This window comes from Heptranchias perlo, chromosome 42 (assembly GCF_035084215.1).
Source record: "Heptranchias perlo isolate sHepPer1 chromosome 42, sHepPer1.hap1, whole genome shotgun sequence".
Classification (NCBI taxonomy): domain Eukaryota; kingdom Metazoa; phylum Chordata; class Chondrichthyes; order Hexanchiformes; family Hexanchidae; genus Heptranchias; species Heptranchias perlo.
In genome coordinates this window covers 13,619,360-13,641,259 of record NC_090366.1, presented here as the reverse complement: position 1 = coordinate 13,641,259, position 21,900 = coordinate 13,619,360, and the positions used below count along the sequence as shown (strand labels likewise).

General features: G+C 47.9%; 1 protein-coding gene across 1 annotated transcript in view; it reads left to right on the top strand.

Annotated features, from left to right (window-relative positions):
* The window catches only part of LOC137306151 (sialoadhesin-like), a 49,248-nt gene that overhangs the window by 7,239 nt on the left and 20,109 nt on the right, over positions 1–21,900 (top strand). The window contains exons 4-14 of the mRNA XM_067975210.1: positions 2,392–2,679; positions 3,702–3,977; positions 5,289–5,546; positions 7,771–8,046; positions 9,018–9,275; positions 10,605–10,936; positions 12,540–12,644; positions 13,528–13,719; positions 19,113–19,158; positions 20,819–21,178; positions 21,525–21,818. Coding sequence (XP_067831311.1) covers positions 2,392–2,679; positions 3,702–3,977; positions 5,289–5,546; positions 7,771–8,046; positions 9,018–9,275; positions 10,605–10,936; positions 12,540–12,644; positions 13,528–13,719; positions 19,113–19,158; positions 20,819–21,178; positions 21,525–21,818 — 2,685 coding nt within the window. The remainder of the gene's footprint in view (positions 1–2,391; positions 2,680–3,701; positions 3,978–5,288; positions 5,547–7,770; positions 8,047–9,017; positions 9,276–10,604; positions 10,937–12,539; positions 12,645–13,527; positions 13,720–19,112; positions 19,159–20,818; positions 21,179–21,524; positions 21,819–21,900) is intronic.

Genomic DNA, 21,900 nt, shown 5'->3' with positions numbered 1-21,900 from the left:
GGTGAGTGAGGTCAACTGTCAAGTGGCATCTCCGACCAACCACACCACCAGCCGCATCCACTGCTCCACACACTGCACCCCCCATCACCCACATACCAACAAACCCTTTCAATCAGAACTCAACTCTTCCAATCAGATGCCTCCTCTCTCCCTCACACATTACCGCTGTTGCGAGCAGCCCACCCACAACTCACAGGTCACACACACACTGGCAGCTATTCAACCATGACAGGCACATCACCCAGGCAAACATCCCGCTTTCTTGCAGAAGAGGGTGGTGCATATCAGGAGGCAGCAAGTGGCAGTGGCGTTCAGCCCCTCGAGCCTGTTCCACCATTTAATGAGATCATGGTTGACCTGTGACCTAACTCCATGTCTAGCAGACTCACAGAAATCTATCAATCTCAGATTTAACATTCACAAGTGAGCTAGCATCAACTGTCATTTGCAGAAGAGCTTCCCAAACTTCTCCCACCCTTTGCGTGTAGAAGCATTTCTGAACTTCACTCCTGCACGTCCTGGCTCTAAATGTTTGGCTATGTCCCCATGTCCTGGTATTCAAGTACAGGAGGCCTCCAAAAACAGGTACAAATGTCTGGGCAGCCAGCCACTAACCTGTAAATCCTGCCTGGTCCCTTTAAATAGCACTGGTGGGGGGTCCTCCAGATGCTTGAAGACACGTTCAGATGATTGGGGTTAAGACCCTGCATTGAGTTAAGCGTTAAGTCCCAAAATGGTGTCTATCACTTTAAATCAGCGTTGCACGCTGATTGAAGCCATTTTCTCCCGACTTTACATGATTCGTTATCTGCGCCCGGGCTAACTCCTACACCAAGATGGCGTCCGGCGCCCGTCATGCTGGAAACGTGCGTGCGCAGCCAAGACGCCATCTTGGATGTCGGAGAGGCCGTGTAGCGCCGAAACAACGGGCGCTACGCGGCCCAATTTAGCGCCCGCTGCCTTTTGTCTCGGTCACTGCGCTGGAACAGGTTGGGAGATATCAACGTGCGGAATGCAAAACCTTTCCAAAACGTTGCCCTCGGCAACTGCGCCAGGAACAGTCATTTCCTTCCGAGAAGCCCAAGGGTCAGAATTGATGAGAAGATGGGAAAATCATACCGGCTCCAGGGGCTTTATAAATAGAGGCCGAGAGTCCAAAAACAAGGAAGTCACGCTAAACTCTTTATAAATCCCTGGTTCGGCCCCAGTATTGTGTCCAATTCTGGGCACCGCACTTTCGGAAGGATGTCAAGGCCTTGGAGAGGGTGCAGAGGAGATTTACCAGAATGGTCCCAGGGATGAGGGACTTCAGTTATGTGGAGAGACTGGAGAAGCTGGGATTGTTCTCCTCAGAGCAGAGAAGGTTAAGTGGAGATTTAATCGAGGTGTTCAAAATCATGAGGGGTTTTGATGGAGTAAATAAGGAGAAACTGTTTCCATTGGCAGGAGGGTCGGTAACTGGAGGGCACAGATTTAAGATAAATGGCAAAAGAACCAGAGGGGAAGATGAGGAGAATGTTTTTTACGCAGCGAGTTGTGATGATCTGGAATGCGCTGCCTGAAAGGGCGGTGGAAGCAGATTCAATAATAACTTTCAAAAGGGGAATTGGATAAATACTTGAAAAGGAAAAATTTGCAAAGCAGGAGAGTGGGACTAATGGGATAGCTCTTTCACATTGGGCCAAATGGCCTCCTTCTTTGCTGTGAGATTCTATGACAACAGTGGTGATAATTGTGAAGTCAGAGGGTGATAAAGAAAGAACTTGCATTTATGTAGCGCCTTTCGTGACCTCAGGACGTCCCAAAGCGCTTTACAGCCAATGAATTACCTTTAAACTGCGGTCACTGTTACAATGTGGAGACAGAGAGCGACCAATTTACGCACAGAAAGGTCTCGGATTGAGGAGGATGGGAGCGAATGTTGGGTGAGGTGATAAACGATTAAATTGCCCCTCATTTGCCTGGGGAGGCCCTGTGAAAAAATGATTGACTCAGTCGCAATTCCCTCCCCGTCCAAATACTCTGTCAGCACCTACTCTCTGGGATCAGATGCAAGATAAGATAGTCACCAATAAATCCAATAGGGAATTGAGGAGAAACTTCTTTACCCAGAGAGTGGTGAGAATGTGGAACTCGCTCCCACAAGGAGTAGTTGAGGGGAATTGCGTGGATGGATTTAAGGGGAAGCTGTGAGGGAGAAAGGAATGGAAGGATATGCTGATCGGGTGAGATGAAGAGGGGAGCGAGGAGCATAAACGCCAGCATAGACCAGTTGGGCCAATGGCCTGTTTCAATGCTGATGTTTCGATGTAACTCGATGTAAAATTGGAGAAAAACCACAGGACTCTGTTCCAATTGAACGCCAACCTCTGTGTCTTTCTGATTATCCAGATGTTCCAGACATGCCCAACATATTACTCCCGGACGAGATCACCGAAGGGAATCCCACCAATATAATCTGCAAATCCCTCCACACCTGCCCTGAGAATCGTCCCCTTCTCACGTGGAACGAAGTGCCCGATTCCACCGTCAACACCATCACAGGGAACATCGGCGAAGTTTCGACGGTGCTGACGTTTAACCCTTCGTACAAACATCACGGGCAAATTGTTTCCTGTAAATCCGATTACCCTGAAACCAGCCATCGACTGATGAGCAATGTCACCTTGAGTGTGAAACGTGAGTATTGGTTAGAAAGACTTTCGGTCTGTGTATTAAATCAGTCACTAATCAGGAACACGGAACAATTCATGCACAGACCAGCGCTGGATCTAACATAAGAACATAAGAAATAGGAGCAGGAGTAGGCCAATCGGCCCCTCGAGCCTGCTACGCCATTCAATAAGACCAGCGCTGGATCTGTATCCAGTCCGAGCTTGTGTGTCGCCTCAGTCCATGCCTGGGACTGGTGTGACTCATCTATTAAATGTTTTACTCTCTTGAGTTCGGTCTTTTCTTTAATTCATTCTGGGGGTGTGGGCGTCGCTGGTAAGGCCGTCATTTATTGCCCATCCCTAGCTGCCCCTTGAGAAGGTGGTGGTGAGCCGCCTTCTTGAACCGCCTGCAGTCCGCGTGGTGAAGGTTCTCCCACAGTGCTGTTAGGGAGGGTGTTCCTGGATTTTGACCCAGTGACGATGAAGGAACGGCCGATATATCTCCAAGTCGGGATGGTGTGTGACTTGGAGGTGGGTGGTGTTCCCATGTGCCTGCTGCCCTTGTCCTGCTAGGTCACGGGTTCGGGAGGTGCTGTCGAAGAAGCCTTGGCGAGTTGCTGCAGTGCATCCTGTGGATGGTCCACACTGCAGCCACAGTGCGCCGGTGGTGAAGGGAGTGAATGTTTAGGGTGGTGGATGGGGTGCCAATCAAGCGGGCTGCTTTGTCCTGGATGGTGTCGAGCTTCTTGAGTGTTGTTGGAGCTGCACTCATCCAGGCAAGTGGAGAGTATTCCATCACACTCCTTGTGGATGATAGAGGATTTGGCGATGGTAATACCATTGAATACCATGGGCTGGAGGGAATGATTAGCAGGTCTTTTCTTGGAGATGGTATTTGGGTCTAAGGGGCTATTTCAGGCCCTCACTCCTTTGAGCGCAGCTTCCCCCCTTGGCGGGGTACAGACGTTACCTCTGTCGCCAAACTTCAGGGGTGGAGGGGAGTGGTTTAAGGCAGCTCCATTGGCTCAAACACCTCCTCTCTTTCAGATTCTCCCAAGGAAACAGCGGTGAGGGTCGTCGGAGCCGAAGACAGAATAAAAGAGGGGGACAACGTAACATTATCCTGTTTCAGCAAGAGTAACCCGCCGGCCACTAGTTACAGCTGGTTCAGAGTCAATGGAAACAACAAATCTGAGTTAAACGCAATCACCAAGAACATCAACCTGGGGCTTGTAACGCGGGATCACGATGCCTGGTTTTACTGCACGGCGGGAAACACACTGGGTTCCAGCAACTCCACCCTGTTTTTCGTCAGTGTGGAGTGTAAGTGTTTTACGTTTCGTGGCTGAACAGAATGGAATTCACTGAGATACAGTTCAGGGCAGGTCCTCACCGTCTCCCGTGAACCTCCCACATCTTCTCCGTGCTGGACGTTGACTCCAAGAAGTACCTAACCCTGTACCTGCCCTGGGAGTGTTTGATGGGACAGTGTAGAGGGAGCTTTACTCTGTATCTAACCCTGTACCTGCCCTGGGAGTGTTTGATGGGACGGTGTAGAGGGAGCTTTACTCTGTATCTAACCCTGTACCTGCCCTGGGAGTGTTTGATGGGATAGTGTAGAGGGAGCTTTACTCTGTATCTAACCCTGTACCTGCCCTGGGAGTGTTTGATGGGACGGTGTAGAGGGAGCTTTACTCTGTATCTAACCCTGTACCTGCCCTGGGAGTGTTTGATGGGATAGTGTAGAGGGAGCTTTACTCTGTATCTAACCCTGTACCTGCCCTGGGAGTGTTTGATGGGACGGTGTAGAGGGAGCTTTACTCTGTATCTAACCCTGTACCTGCCCTGGGAGTGTTTGATGGGATAGTGTAGAGGGAGCTTTACACTGTATCTAACCCTGTACCTGCCCTGGGAGTGTTTGATGGGACAGTGTAGAGGGAGCTTTACTCTGTATCTAACCCATGCTGCACCTGCCCTGGGAGTGTTTGATGGGACAGTGTCGAGGGAGCTTTACTCTGTATCTAACCCTGTACCTGCCCTGGGAGTGTTTGATGGGACAGTGTAGAGGGAGCTTTACTCTGTATCTAACCCTGTACCTGCCCTGGGAGTGTTTGATGGGACAGTGTCGAGGGAGCTTTACTCTGTATCTAACCCGTGCTGTACCTGCCCTGGGAGTGTTTGATGATGAAGTTGCTACCACAGTGCTGTTAGGAAGGGAGTTCAAGGATTTTGACCCAGCGACGATGAAGGAACGGCGATATATTTCCAAGTCGGGATGGTGTGTGACTTGGAGGGGAACGTGCAGGTGGTGTTGTTCCCATGTGCCTGCTGCTCTTGTCCTTCTAGGTGGTAGAGGTCGCGGGTTTGGGAGGTGCTGTCGAAGAAGCCGTGGTGAGTTGCTGCAGTGCATCCTGTGGATGGTACACACTGCAGCCACGGTGCGCCGGTGGTGAAGGGAGTGAATGTTTAGGGGGGGTGGATGGGGTGCCAATCAAGTGGGCTGCTTTGTCCTGGATGGTGTCGAGCTTCTTGAGTGTTATTGGAGCTGCACTCATCCAGGCAAGTGGAGAGTATTCCATCACACTCCTGACTTTCGATCAGTATATAACGTGTTTCTAATTTTGTATTTTAAAGACCCCCCTCAGAACACTCACGTCAGAATGGAATTCAAAAAAGCAAATATGATTTCTCTGAGTTGTTTCAGCCAAGGCAAGCCAGCAATCCATGATTACTCCTGGTACAAGGTCTCCCAAGGCAAAGATACAGCACTGAGCCATGTTGGTCGCACTATTACTGTTCCCCGTGGAATGGAAGGGGATATCTCCTACTACTGCAAAGCCACAAGTGTCCTGGGCAGCTCTCGATCGCCACCTGTTCGTGTTCCCACCAAATGTGAGTATTTTCATTTGTATTTTTATAATTCCGTATTTTGCTGCTGATCCAAAATGAACCGAATATCTTATTCCATAATTCCGAATTCTGAAGACACTCTCAGATGACAATGCTTGCATCTCAAATGATTATGGCTTCGTGTTTACAAAGAGGAACAGATGGAATTGATTCCCCATTTTGGCCTTTCAGCGCAAGAGGCCAGAATTGGAGGAGCGCAGAGATCTCGGAGGGTTGTAGGGGCTGGAGGATGTTGCAGAGATAGGGAGGGAGGGGGCAAGGAGACCATGGAGGGATTTGAAAACAAGGATGAGAATTTTAAAATCGAGGCGTTCCCGGACCGGGTGCCGATGTAGGTCAGCGAGCACAGGGGGTGATGGGTGAACGGGACTCGGCGTGAGTTAGGATACAGAGCAGCAGAGTTTTGGATGAACTGGAGTTTATGGAGAGAGGGAGATGGGAGGCCGGTCAGGAGAGCATTGGAATAGTTTCCTTTCCTCCCACATTCTGGATGTGCGAAGATGATGGGGTAAGTTTTAGGAATTAGTGTTCCTGTCCCAGAGATTCCCCACACTACGAGGGGAAGCAATTGATGGAAACTTGTGTGGAGATCAGTGTAAGCTCTACCCCAACATGCTAACTCCCTGAACCACCCACTTTGCTGACAATCTGTATGTATAATATATAAAAAAGGTTAGGTTGGCGCACACTTCCTGTCAGCATTTTTCCCATTAAAATTTCCAATGTCAACATTTATGTCACGCCCCTCTAGTGGAGTGTGCTGGAATTACTGACAGAATGCATGACTTTAAAATGGGCACTGAATTCTGTCTGATCACTTTGGTCCTTTAACCTGATGACTGCACATGGTCTTGAATTCTTGCAAATCCAGGGGAGATCAACTGTTGCTGAATTAAAAATTAAACGTCTGTGTGCACATCCTGTCAACTCGTTCAACGATAAATTCCTACATAACCTGTAACCTCCTCCAGCCCGACAACCCTCCGAGATCGCTGCGCTCCTCCAATTCTGGCCTCTTGCCCACCCCCCGATTCCCATCGCTCCACCATTGGCGGCCGTGCCTTCAGCTGCCTGGGCCCTAAGCTCTGGAATTCCCTCCCTAAACCTCTCCGCCTCTCTCTCTCCTCCTTTAAGACGCGCCTTAAAACCGACCTCTTTGACCAAGCTTTTGGTCACCTGTCCTAATGTCTCCTTATGTGGCTCGGTGTCAAGTTTTGTCTGATAATCGCTCCTGTGAAGCGCCTCGGGACGTTTTATAAAGTGAAAGGTGCTGTCTAAATGCAGGGTGTTGTTGTTGTCCACATTTATCATGGAACCTCCCTATGTAAACTTGTCACGCTGTAATTACACCCTCCCACCAGTGGTAGTGCTGCAGGAAGGCATCGTTGCAGCGTGACGAGTTCATTTTGGAAGTTTCCATTATAAATGCGGGGGTAGGAAGCTATGATGGGAATATATGAAAATAAGGACAGAATAAGTGACGTTAAAATGAGGACTGACTTAACGCCTGTGTTTCCTGGTTTAATTACCCCTGCCTTCTAACCCCAGGTCAGCTGAGGAGGCACCGGAGCGCGACTCATATTTTAACTATAATTTGCCCTTCGACACCTATTAAATCTAAGTTTTAAGTGTAAATATTAACAGATCTCCCCGTCCATTTCAATCTTAATTCAGATCGGGAGGGGGCTATTCAGCCCCTCGAGCCTACCCCGCCGTACGATGAGATTAGGGCTGATCTGCGCCTCAACTCCATTCACCCGCTGTTGTTCTGTATCTCTTGAGAACCCTTACCCAACAAACATCTGTCGATCTCAGGCTTGAAATTTCCAATTGACCCCCGGCCTCAACAGCTTTTGGGAGAGAGTTCTCCAGATGTCCACTCCCCTTTGTGTGAAGAAGTGCTTCCCGACATCACCCCTGAATGGCCCGGCTCTAATTTTAAGGTTGTGCCCCCCTTGTTCCTGATTGTGCCTTGTAGGTTGTGGAGCATTCAGGTGATGGTAATGCCATTGAATGGCATGGGGAGGTGGTCAGACTCTTTCTTGTTACTGATGGTATTTGGGTCTGAGAGTCCACATTCCATTTGAGTACAGCTTCCCCCTCTGGCGGTTCCAAATGTTACTTTTATCACAAAACACCAGTGTGGGGCGGCCAGGGTTTAATGCAGAACCATATTCCGTTGGCTCGAACGATTATTTTCTTTCAGATCCTCCCAAGGAAACAGCGGTGAGGGTCAGTGGGGCCGAGCAAGGAATAAAAGAGGGGGGCAACGTAACATTATCCTGTTTCAGCAAGAGTAACCCGCCGGCCACTAACTACAGCTGGTTCAGGATCGACGGGAGCAATAGGACTGAGTTAAACACAAGGACAGCGTCCATCAACCTGGGTCTTGTAACGCGGGAGCTCGATGCTTGGTTCTACTGCACGGCGGGAAACACAATGGGATCCAGCAACTCCATCCCGTTCTTCGTCAGTGTGGAGTGTAAGTGTTTTACGTTTCGTGGCTGAACAGAATGGAATTCACTGAGATACAGTTGAGGGCAGGTCCTCACCGTCTCCCGTGAACCTCCCACATCTTCTCCGTGCTGGACGTTGACTCCAAGAAGCTCGGTCTCGCCTCTTGTGTCAAACACTCTTTTCCCCTCAACCACACCTGACTCCCAATTCTAGCCCAAGATTTGAATCCTGCTCCTGGGGAAGATTCTCTGAACTCTTCTTGTGAAGGATACAAGGAAAAGCTTATGATTAGTTACACAGTAAAGCTCCCTCTACACTGTCCCATCAAACACTCCCAGGGCAGTTACAGTACCCCCTATCTAATCTGTGCTGCACCTGCCCTTGGAGTGTTTGACAGGACAGTGTAGAGGGAGCTTTACTCTGTATCTAATCCGTGCTGTACCTGCCCTGGGAGTGTTTGACGGGACAGTGTAGAGGGAGCTTTACTCTGTATCTAACCCTGTCCCTGCCCTGGGAGTGTTTGATGGGACAGTGTAGAGGGAGCTTTACTCTGTATCTAACCCTGTACCTGCCCTGGGAGTGTTTGATGGGACAGTGTAGAAGGAGCTTTACTCTGTATCTAAACCATGTTGTACCTGCCCTGGGAGTGTTTGATGGGACAGTGTAGAAGGAGCTTTACTCTGTATCTAAACCATGTTGTACCTGCCCTGGGAGTGTTTGATGGGACAGTGTAGAAGGAGCTTTACTCTGTATCTAACCCGTGCTGTACCTGCCCTGGGAGTGTTTGATGGGACAGTGTAGAAGGAGCTTTACTCTGTATCTAAACCATGTTGTACCTGCCCTGGGAGTGTTTGATGGGACAGTGTAGAAGGAGCTTTACTCTGTATCTAACCCGTGCTGTACCTGCCCTGGGAGTATTTGATGGGACAGTGTGGAGGGAGCTTTTCTCTGACTTTAGATCAGGATTTAAGGTGTTTATAATTTTGTATTTTAAAGACCCCCCTGAAAACACACACGTCAGAATGGAATTCAAAAAAGGAAACATGATTTCTCTGAGTTGTTTCAGCCAAGGCAAGCCAGCAGCCCATGATTACTCCTGGTACAAGGTCTCCCAAGGAAAAGATACAGCACTGAGCCATGTTGATCGCACTATTACTGTTCCCCGTGGAATGGAAGGGGATATCGCCTACTACTGCAAAGCCACAAGTGTCCTGGGCAGCTCTCGATCGCCACCTGTTCATGTTCCCACCGAATGTGAGTATTTTCATTATTATTAAGAAAACATTTTTATAAAAAACATTCCGCATTTTCCAAAATAAACCGAATATCTTGTTCCATAATTCTTAAGAAGCTCTCAAGTGACATCACTTGAAGTACATGGTTTTGTCCTCATGACGATGGACAGATGGGATCAATTCCCTGTTTCGACCTGTCAGTGTCGACACCCAGTGCTCCCAGGTCAGGTGGAGTAACAACAACAACTTGCATTTATATCGAGCCTTCAATCCAGTCAAACATCGCATGGCGTTTCACAGGAACATTATCAGGCAAGATTAGACATCGAGAGAGAGGCGGAAAGGTTTAGGGAGGGAATTGCAGAGTTTAGGGTCCAAACAGCTGAATGCATGGCTGCCAATGGTGGAGCGAAGGGAGTGGGGGTGGACAGGAGGCCAGAATTGGAGGAGCGCAGAGATCTCGGAGGGTTGAGGGCTGGAGGAGGTTACAGAGATAGGGAATGGGGGCGAGGAGGCCATGGAGGGATTTGAACACCAGGATGAGAATTTTAAAATCAAGGCATTGCCGGACTGGGAGCCAATGGAGGTCAGTGAGCACAGGGGGTGATGGGTGAATGGGACTTGGTGCGATTTAGGATAATTAGCATTAAAATATCGCCAGAGTGAAACTCCCTCTCAACTCTTCCAGTGATGGTGTTGGGTTTGATAATTGGTACAGAACGGTGTTCCAATAAATTCTGTTGGGCTCACACCCTCTGCCTGTCACTTCCATCAATCATTATGTGGGAATGCACCGTTTCCCAACTCACTCCAGCTGGGACCTTTTCTTCAGCCTCTTTCCAATCCCATTTGAGTGAAGAAGTGCTTCCTGCTTTCACTCCTGAACGGCCGAGCTCCAATTTTAAGGTTATGCCCCCGCCTTGTTTTGGACTCCCCCCACCGGCAGAAAAAATTTCTCTCTATCTACCCGATCAATTCCTTTCAAAATCCAAAAAGAACTCTAACAAATCACCCTCAACCTTCCATATTCCAGGAAATACAAGCCCAGTCCATGTAATCTCTCCTCACATTTTAACCATTTAAGCCCCGGTATCATTCTGGTGAATCTGCGCTGCCCCCCCTCCAAGGCCAATATGTCCTTCCCGAGGTGCGGGGCCCAGAACTGAACACAAAGCTTCAGATGAGGTCTGACCAAGGCTCTGCACAACTGAAGCATCATTTCCTCCAATTTGTATCCCAGCCTCCCTTGAGATAAAGGCCAACGTCCCATTAGGCTTGGTGACTACTTTTTGTACCTGTCTCCTGAAACTGGATAATTTAATGGGGCTGTTTCAAACATATTTTACAGATGATGACATCATACTACCGGAGTCAAATTGCAAACTGTATCTGACCAATACGACATGTGTTTGTGTGGTGCAATCGGATTCATCAGCTGAGGTCATGTGGCATCTGCAAGGGAGGAGCAATGAAGTGATTGGACCAGGGGGAGGGACCTACGAGACACAGTCCATCAGGGATGGCCGCTTGGTCGCCAACATACTCACCATCACTGGAAGCAGCCTCATTGAGCAGATGATCAACTGCTCGGTGGAGAATTCATCAGGCCACATCCAGAGGCAGTTAAAAATACAATCTGTCAGTGGGCAAGGTGAGTATCCACGAAAGACAAACTGTTTGGTATCAATAATCAAATACATCATTGATCAATATCAATAATCAAACCCAATGTTATTCAATATCAATAATCAAACCCAACATTGATCAATATCAATAATCAAACCCATCATTGATCAATATCAATAATCAAACCGATCGTTAATCAATATCAATAATCAAACCCAACATTGTTCAATATCAATAATCAAACCCAACATTGTTCAATATCAATAATCAAACCCAACATTGTTCAATATCAATAATCGAATCCATCATTGATCAACATCAATGATCAAACCCAACATTGATCAATTTCAATGATCAACCCCATCATTGATCAATATCAATAATCAAACCCAACATTGATCGATATCAATGATCAAACCCAACATTGATCAATATCAATAATCAAACCCAACATTGATCAATATCAATGATCAAACCCAACATTGTTCAATATCGATAATCAAACCCAACATTGATCAATATCAATAATCAAACCCAACATTGTTCAATATCAATAATTAAACGCAACGTTGTTCAATATCAATAATCAAACCCAACATTGATCAATATCAATAATCAAACCCAACATTGATCAATATCAATAATCAAACCCAACATTGTTCAATATTAATAATCAACCCCATCATTGATCAATATCAATAATCAAACCCAAAATTGATCAATATCAATAATCAAACCCAACATTGTTCAATATCAATAATCAAACCCAACATTGTTCAATATCAATAATCAAACCCAACATTGATCAATATCAATAATCAAACCCAACATCGATCAATATCAATGATCAAACCCAACATTGTTCAATATCAATAATCAAACCCATCATTGATCAATATCAATAATCAAACCCAACATTGTTCAATATCAATAATCAAACCCAACATTGATCAATATCAATAATCAAACCCAACATTGATCAATATCCATAATCAAACCCAACATTGATCAATATCAATAATCAAACCCATCATTGATCAATATCAATAATCAAACCCAACATTGATCAATATCCATAATCAAACCCAACATTGATCAATATCAATGATCAAACCCAACATTGATCAATATCAATGATCAAACCCAACATTGTTTAATATCAATAATCAAACCCATCATTGATCAATATCAATAATCAAACCCGTCATTGATCAATATCAATAATCAAACCCATCATTGATCAATATCAATGATCAAACCCATCATTGATCAATATCAATGATCAAACCCATCATTGATCAATATCAATGATCAAACCCATCATTGATCAATATCAATGATCAAACCCATCATTGATCAATATCAATGATCAAACCCATCATTGATCAATATCAATGATCAAACCCATCATTGATCAATATCAATGATCAAACCCATCATTGATCAATATCAATGATCAAACCCATCATTGATCAATATCAATGATCAAACCCATCATTGATCAATATCAATGATCAAACCCAACATTGATCAATATCAATGATCAAACCCTGCACGGTTGGGCCTCAATTGCAGATCCAATGATCTCATTGGACTCAAACAAGCCAATCACAGATTGTGCCGATTGTCACACTGCTCATTTCCTTTTCTATTACAGAAGGATGAGGAAGAGACGCTGGGAATCGAAACTGACCGTTACAGGAATGTATTTCAAGCCGATAATATCTACGAAAACTGCAATCTTGACGAGGACTCTATTTATGCAAATATATAATCTGAGCGAGAGGTAAAAACATGATCTCTGGGGACAACACAGAAGGCGAGAATCGAAACTCCCCTTTCCCTTTCTAGAAACCACAGGACTTCACCCCAAAAAAAACAAGTTTTAAACTTCTTGACATAATCGAATGTAATTTTTTAAAGCTGATGTTATTTCACAAAGTTTGAGTGATAATGGAGCCGAGATCATTCTCACTGGGTTTCATTTTGTCCGTCCTCCTTCAGGAATGTCTCTCACTGTTGGAGACATCCTTCTCTCCATTGTGATTATAAATATCTTTCAGTATCGTTAGATATTCCACCAGGACATAACGGACAGTCTCAATCCCGTCTGTGTGTTTCAGTCACTTTTCTTCTTGTCATTTCACTTTCCTGTCTGTGAATGTTGACAGAATGGTCGTTACCAAGTGTAGAGTTCAGGGGAAGCAGGAGTCGAAGATATTTGGACCAGGGCCGATAGATAGAATTTACTCCCCATTTTACACTCATGCTTTCTTCCGCTTATTATTATAAAATGCTTTGATTTTATATTATCATTCATAGTCACACAGCAAAACTTACAGCAATTTAAGAAGTCGGGACATGGAGCAGGTTGGAGCAGGGAATTTCTCTGCAGAACAGACTGAGGATTTGGGAGACGCAAAACGGAGGGCACACCGCCACCACTGGTGGGAGAGTGTAATTACAGCGTGACGTTTACATAGGCAGTTCCCGTTAGAAATGTGGACGGAGAAATTTATTGTGGGAAAAGTTACTTGCAGCTGTACGATTTTTAGTATATCATATACAGATGAAACAGCTTTGATTACAGAATGAACTAATGCTACAATAAACAACTATTTTAGCCGTTCTGTCTTTTTCTGAAGAGCGTCTTACCTGAAGAGCTGTTGTCCTTTCAGCTGTTGTTGAGATCTGGGCTTTTTATTTTGGCTACTTCTACATTGAAGATCCTGCAAACTTTAACGTCCTCCCATGTTCCTGGCTTGTGGCTCAAGCTTTCATTTTCCAATAGCCACACTTTCCAGAAGCCTGCGTCAGAACAAGTTGCACCCAACAGGGTGAGCAGGCGAGTCCCTTGGCCTGTTCCCCTCGTGCTTCAGCGGTTAGATGAGGAGGACCAGTTCATGAGATCTCCGCAGGTCCAAAGATACCTTGTTGGCTGCATCATCATCATCAACTTGCATTTATTTAGCGCCTTTAACGTAGTGAAACATCCCAAGGCACTTCACAGGAGCGATTATCAGACAGAATTTGACACCGAGCCACATGAGGAGATATTATGCTCTCACCTTTGAGTCAGTCGGTCACGGGTTCAAATCCCACTCCAGAGACTTTCGCCCCATAATCCAGGTCGACACTCCCACAAGCCAGTACTGAGGGAGTGCTGCACTGTCGGGGGTGCGGTTTTGCGGATGAAATGTTAAACCGAGGCCCCTGTCTGCCCTCTCAGATGGAAGTGAAAGATCCCACGGCCACTATTTCGCAGAAGAGCAGGGGGAGTTCTCCCCGGTGTCCTGGGGCCAATATTTATCCCTCGACCAACATCACTAAAAAACAGTTGATCTGGTCATTATCAAATTGCTGTTTGTGACAACAGTGACTACACCTCAAAACGTACTTCATTGGCTGTGCAGCGCTTTGGGACGTCCTGAGGTTGTGAAAGGTGCTATATAAATGCAAGTCTTTCTTTGTGATAACCAATGGAGCCAAGACTGGTTTCCGCACATTGGCTGTGGAGTTAGAGCAATTGTGGATATTGTGTTGTTCTGATCTGGAATGCGCTGCCTGAAAGGGCGGTGGAAGCAGATTCAATCATAACTTTCAAAAGGGAATTGGATAAATTCTTGAAAAGGAAAAATTTGCAGGACTGTGGGGAAAGAGCAGGGGGGGAGTGGGACTAATTGGATAGATCTTTCAAAGAGCCAGCACGAGCACGATGGGCCGAATGGCTCATTCTATGATCTGGAAGGAGTAAGTTGAGCTCAGCTGGCCGTAACGGACTCTTCAGCTACGGCGGCATCCTCGGTGTTGGCCTTGAGTCTGTGCAACAACTGATCTTTAATGCAGCTGCACAGTTTGATTCTGTGTTTTGAATTCATTATTGATACAGGCACAGGACTGCAGGCTTTGTTCTGGGCTGTGTTCTGTTCTGGGCACCGCACCTCAGGAAGGATATATTGGCCTTGGAGGGGGTGCAGCGCAGATTCACCAGAATGATACCGGGGCTAAAAGGGTTAAATTCCAAGGACAGGTTGCACAGACTGGGCTTGTGTTCCCTCGAGTGTAGAAGATTAAGGGGTGATCTAATCGAGAGGTTTAAGATGATTAAAGGATTCGATAGGGTCGATAGAGAGAAACTATTTCCTCTGGTGGGGGGAGTCCAGAACAAGGGGGGCAGAACCTTAAAATTAGAGCCGGGTCGTTCAGGGGTGATGTCAGGAAGCACTTCTTCACACAAAGGGGAGTGGGAATCTGGAACTCTCTCCCCCAAAAAGCTGTTGAGGCTGGGAGTCAATTGAAAATTTCAAAACTGAGATTGATAGATTTTTGTTGGGTGAGGGATTCAGGGTTACAGAACCAAGGCAGGTAAATGGGGTTAAGAATCAGATCAGCCATGATCTGATTGAATGGGTTGGAGGGGCTGAATGGCCTCCTCCTGTTCCTATGTTCCTCGGAGGTTTACTGCAGCCTGAAATGTTTTACCACCAGGAGTGTTTGAGGCATAGACCCTTGCATCTTTTGAAGGAAAAACTGAGAAAGATTTGAAACAGAGGGAGGTATGGGACTATGGGAGGAGAGAAGGGCTAGACGGAATAGTTTGGGACTGCTTTCTGCAAAGAGCCAGCACAGACACGATGGGCCGAATGGCCGCCTTCCGTGCAGTGAACTTCGACAGTTTGAAGGGGTCTTTTATTCATAGCAATATCAACACAGTTCTTGTCTTGTTTGTTTTTCCTAAAAGAAGATTTGAGGAACCAGGCCCTGTTATTGTCTGTGTGCATCTTTTGCTCATCAAGTTCAGGGAAGTTGCTGCTCACCAAATCTATTTTGGGCACCCAGTTTCGACACTAAAAACTCGTGCTGCACTGACAGATGACACATTAAACCGAGGCCCCCGTCTGCCCTCGCAGGTGGCGAGGATAAGATCCCACGGCCGCTATTTCGATGAAGAGCAGGGGGGAGTTCTCCCCGCTGTCCTGGGGCCGATATTTATCCTTCGACCAACATCACTAAAAAAAAACAGATGATCTGGTCATTATGACAGTGCGGTTTGTGGGATCTTGCTGTGCGCAAAATGGCTGTCAGGTTTCCGACATTACGACAGTGACAACACTTCAAAATAAGTATTTGATTGTCTGTAAAGAGCTTTGGGACGTCCTGAGGTTGTGAAAGGCGCGGTAGAAATGGGAGTCCTTTCATTCTTTGGAAAGGAGATCCCGGGCAGAGAAGAGAATAATGTTTTGGGGTCTTAATAAAAGGACTTTATTTGCAGTGACAGCTTCTCTCACTCCTGGTGCAGAAGGTATTCGATTCAAGGCCCATCCCTGGACCAGGTGTGCCCAACATTTCGATCGTTAAACAAAGATATTGCATTTACAAAGTGTCTCTCACTACCTCAGGACGTCCCAAAGCGTTTTACAAACAATTGATTGCTCGGTTTAACGTCTCATCCAAAAGACAGCACCTCCGACAGTGCAGCACTCCCTCAGTACTGACCCTCCGACAGTGCAGCGCTCCCTCAGTACTGACCCTCCGACAGTGCAGCACTCCCTCACTACTGACCCTCCGACAGTGCGGCGCTCCCTCAGTACTGACCCTCTGACAGTGCAGCCTCAGTACTGACCCTCTGACAGTGCAGTGCTCCCTCAGTACTGAACCTCCGACAGTGCAGCGTTCCCTCAGTACTGACCCTCCGACAGTGCAGCGCTCCCTCAGTACTGAACCACTGACAGTACAGCACTTCCTCAGTACTGACCCTCCGACAGTGCAGCGCTCCCTCAGTACTGACCCTCCGACAGTGCAGCACTCCCTCAGTACTGACCCTCCCACAGTGCAGCGCTCCCTCAGTACTGACCGTCCGAGAGTGCAGCACTCCCTCAGTACTGACCCTCCGACAGTGCAGCGCTCCCTCAGTACTGACCGTCCAAGAGTGCAGCACTCCCTCAGTACTGACCCTCCGACAGTGCAGCTCTCCCTCAGTACTGACCCTCCGACAGTGCAGCGCTCCCTCAGTACTGACACTCTGACAGTGCAGCACTCCCTCAGTACTGACCCTCCGACAGTGCAACGCTCCCTCAGTACTCACCCTCTGACAGTGCAGCGCTCCCTCTGTACTAACTGTCCGACAGTGCAGCGCTCCCTCAGTACTGACCCTCCGACAGTGCAGCACTCCCTCAGTACTGACCCTCCCACAGTGCAGCGCTCCCTCAGTCCTGACCCTCTGACAGTGCAGCACTCCCTCAGTACTGGCACTGGGAGAGTGTCGGCCTGGATTATGTGGCTCTCTGGAGTGGGGACTTGAACCCATGACCTTCTGACTCGGGGGCGAGAGTGTTACCACTGGGTCACGGCTGACTGGATTAAAACTCAATTTCAACAGCTGCCCAGCTTTGGGCAGAACTAACGTCACAGTGCGAGGACGCAAAGGGTTAACAGTTTGCTTACAACGCAAGACAAAGGTCCTTCATTTGTGCAAAGTTTTATTTTCTCACTTGTTCCCTGCTTCCTCATGTGACTCACAGTGACAGTCCAACCATTTCTTGTTAAATACACAGAGTCACAACTCAGCAAAAGGCCATTCAGCCCAAGCAGTGCGTGCTGGCATTTACTCTCCACACGAGCAGTCGGACAGGTCCCGGGTAAGTAAAGCAACGATTGTAATTAACTTCCACGACCAATGTCGCTCTTTGTTGGTGTCGCGACTTTGTAAAGAGAGATTTGCGCCGTATGAAGATCTCTACTTTTTATTGAGATGGGGGTGTCGAGCTGAAGTCTGTCGAACACGACATCTTTCCAGTTCAAGGACTAGGGAAATCCAGGGACATGGGCTCATAATGCAGGGCAACACTCCCAGAGGCAGTACTGAGGGAGTGCCGCACTGTCGGAGGGTCAGTACTGAGGGAGCGCTGCACTGTCGGAGGGTCAGTACTGAGGGAGCGCTGCACTGTCGGAGGGTCAGTACTGAGGGAGCGCTGCACTGTCGGAGGGTCAGTACTGAGGGAGCGCTGCACTGTCGGAGTGTCAGGGCAGAGGGAGTGCCTCACTGTCGGAGTGTCAGTACTGAGGGAGCGCTGCACTGTCAGAGGGTCAGTACTGAGGGAGCGCTGCACTGTCAGAGGGTCAGTACAGATGGAGCGCTGCACTGTCGGAGTGTCAGGGCAGAGGGAGTGCCTCACTGTCGGAGTGTCAGTACTGAGGGAGCGCTGCACTGTCAGAGGGTCAGTACTGAGGGAGCGCTGCACTGTCGGAGGGTCAGTACAGATGGAGCGCTGAACTGTCGGAGTGTCAGGGCAGAGGGAGTGCCTCACTGTCGGAGTGTCAGTACTGAGGGAGTGCTGCACTGTCAGAGGGTCAGGGCAGAGGGAGTGTCGGAGTGTCAGTACTGAGGGAGCGCTGCACTGTCAGAGGGTCAGTACTGAGGGAACGCCGCACTGTCGGAGGGTCAGTACAGAGGGAGCGCTGCACTGTCGGAGGGTCAGTACTGAGGGAGCGCTGCACTGTCGGAGGGTCAGTACTGAGAGAGTGATGCACTGTCGGAGGGTCAGTACTGAGGGAGCGCTGCACTGTCGGAGGGTCAGTACTGAGGGAGCGCTGCACTGTCGGAGGGTCAGTACTGAGAGAGTGATGCACTGTCAGAGGGTCTGTACTGAGAGAGTGCTGCACTGTCGGAGGGTCAGTACTGAGGGAGCGCTGCACTGTCGGAGGGTCAGTACTGAGGGAGCGCTGCACTGTCGGAGGGTCAGTGCTGAGAGAGTGATGCACTGTCAGAGGGTCAGTACTGAGGGAGCGCTGCACTGTCGGAGGGTCAGTACTGAGGGAGCGCCGCACTGTCGGAGGGTCAGTACTGAGGGAGCGCTGCACTGTCGGAGGGTCATTACTGAGGGAGCGCTGCACTATTGGAGATGCCGTCTTTCAGATGAGAGGTTAAACCGAGGCCTCCGTCTGTCCCTCTCAGGCGGACGTAAAAGATCCCACGGCCACTATTGGATGAAGAGCAGGGGGAGTTCTCCTGGCACTGTAGAAATGCAAGTTCTGTCTTTTTTTCTCTTTCTTAAAGCCTTGTAACTCACTGCAGACAACCCATCATCCCACATAGAATCAAATTAGTCCGTGAAGACATTGTCTAGAAGCAGTTTTAATATCTGCAGAGCTGTCGGGCAAGAGGTGAGTTCTCATTTACTTGTTTCTCTTTCAGACCTTGAGAGTGAGAAGTTGATGAAATATCTGAGAGTGGACAATGATCAGGAAACCTTACTTCCTCCTGTCACTTCTCCAAGGTAATATCATCGTCAGGTCGGAGATATTTATGGATAATAGTCGGTGCAAACGATCATTGTTATTGAGTTATGACGAGGGACCAAATTCAGCAGTGACTCAGTGTACTAACTCGCACCGAGTCCCGTTCACCCATCACCCCCTGTGCTCGCTGACCGACATCGGCTCCAGGTCCGGGAACACCTCGATTTTAAAATTCTCATCCTCGTGTTCAAATCCCTCCATGGCCTCCTCACTCCCCCCCCATCTCTGTAACCTCCTCCAGCCCTGCAACCCTCCGAGATCTCTGCACTCCTCCAATTCTGGCCTCTTGTCCATCCCCCGATTTCCATCGCTCCACCATTGGCGGCCGTGCCTTCAGCTGCCTGGGCCCTGAGCTCTGGAATTCCCTCCCTAAACCTCTCCGCCTCTCTCTCCTCCTTTAAGACGCTCCTTAAAACCTCCCTCTTTGACCAAGCTTTTGGTCACCTGTCCTAATATCTCCTTATGTGGCTCGGTGTCAGATTGTGTCTGATAATCGCTCCTGTGAGGAGCCTCGGGACGTTGTTTTAAAGGCGCTATATAAATACAATTTGCTGACATTGTTTCACTGGCCTGCGATCAGAACGGGCTCCTCCCATTATTCAGGCCCAGGATTCTTTGGGTTCATCTCTGATAGAAACAGTCTCCATCTCTCCTGAGGAATCGGCAATGTTTGATTCCCAGGGGGAAAGGCACCAGGATTTGGCCTTGGGTTGGGGAATAGAAAATTAACCCGGGTTCCTACTCCTGAGCCCAGCTGGAGACACTGCGTTCAGTTCTGGGCAACGCACCTCAGGAAGGGTATATTGGCCCTGGAGGGGGTGCAGTGCAGATTCACCAGAATGATACCGGGACTTAGAGGGTTAAATTACGAGGAGAGGTTGCGTAAACTTTGTGCGTCCTGGAAAACCACATGTGCAGGAAGTGCCGCCAACTGCTCGAGCTCAAGCTCAGAGTTTCTGAGCTTGAGGGGCGGCTGGTGTCAGTACAGCGAACATGGGAAGTGTTTCTTGGATAGCACGTTTCAGGAGGTGGTCACCCCGCTGCTGCAGAGAGTTCAGGCGGAGAGGGAGCGGGTGAGCACCAGATAGACGAAGAGGAACAGGCAGGCAGTGCAGGAGTCCCCTGGGAGCGTGACACTCACAAACCAGTATTCAGTGTTGAATAACAATGAGGGAGATGACACCTCGGGGCAATGCAACCAGGAGCAAATCCACGGCACCGTGGGAGACTCGGCTGCACAGGGGGGCAGAAATGGAATTGTTATTGGGGGATTCGATCGTCAGGGGACATGGCTTGTATTCTCTTGAGTATAGAAGACTGCGAGATGATCTAATCAAGGTGTTTCAAATGCCATTGGTTTTGATGGGGTCGATGGAGAGAAACTATTTCCTCTGGTGGGGGGAGTCCAGAAAAAGGGGGCAGAACCTTAAAATTAGAGCCAGGCCGTTCAGGGGTGAAGTCGGGAAGCACTTCTTCACACAAAGGGGAGTGGGAATCTGGAACTCTCTCCCCCCAAAAATGGCTGTGGATGCTCAGGGTCAGTTGGAGCTTTCAAGGCTGAGGGCGATAGATTTTTGTTCGGTGACGGTATCGAGGGGGATGGAGCAGGTAAATGGTATCGATATTTTTTCTCCTCAGCTGTATTGTCACAAGAGTGGAAGGCCGACACCCCACGAGATGTGAGAGCACAGAAAGGTTTGTGTGCGCTGATTCCATGCCATTACAGTTACCCATCGAATTTGGCAAACAAACATCGAGATGGAGTGTGGTTTCATACAGAGACGGGCGATTCTATTGCCTTTCACTCCAAGGACCACGGACACGAGTCGGACCGATTCAGACATCGGACCGGTCTGTCTGGAGACCTGAAAAATGGCGACTGTTCCCTGATTATAAACGACATCACCGCAGAAGATGCAGGTCCTTATTATTTCAGGATAGAATTTGACAAGAAGAATAGCTTCAGCTACTTCCCAGCAACACAGCTTCACGTTTCCGGTAAGTGCTGTTTATAATTACTCATCAATTCACTTTCAACAGTCAATGGGAAATAATATAAACTATTAACACAAAACATTACAATAACGCAGCTTCTGATTATCAATAACCAGGCGATACCTTCCAGTTCAGTCTTAAAGCAACCGTTAATACTCACTTTATAATCAATGATTCAATGTCTTGACCGTGTCCATTAATTGTCAATTTTATGAGATTTTGAAGACCTCTATCAGGTCAGCCCTCAGCCTTCTCTTTTCTGGAGAAAAAACCCCCTTGTGGGACTGTGGTTCATATTTGAACTGATTCTCCAAGTGATATTTAACTAAAAGGATGTATTCTCTGCCAGATTTCACAGATAAACCAACAATATTCGCTCCTGAAATTATTGAGGGTAAATCTTGCAAAATAACCTGCACCTTCAACACAACGTGCGGGGGAACAGCACCTGACTTAACCTGGGACAATCCCACTGATGTTCCCGGGTCTGTCTCAAACAGTGTAACTCAGCATGGTGGAACTCTGACATATTCTTCTGTTCTGACTCTGGTCCCATCACCCAAACACTACGGGCAGACTCTCACCTGTAGAGTCAGCTTTCCATCTGTTTCATCGCAACGGACCCTCGCACTAACTGTTCAATGTAAGTACCAACATCCTTTATTCTACATTGCCAGTGAATGTCTACATTATGCACAGCAAGATCCCACAAACAGAAATGTAAT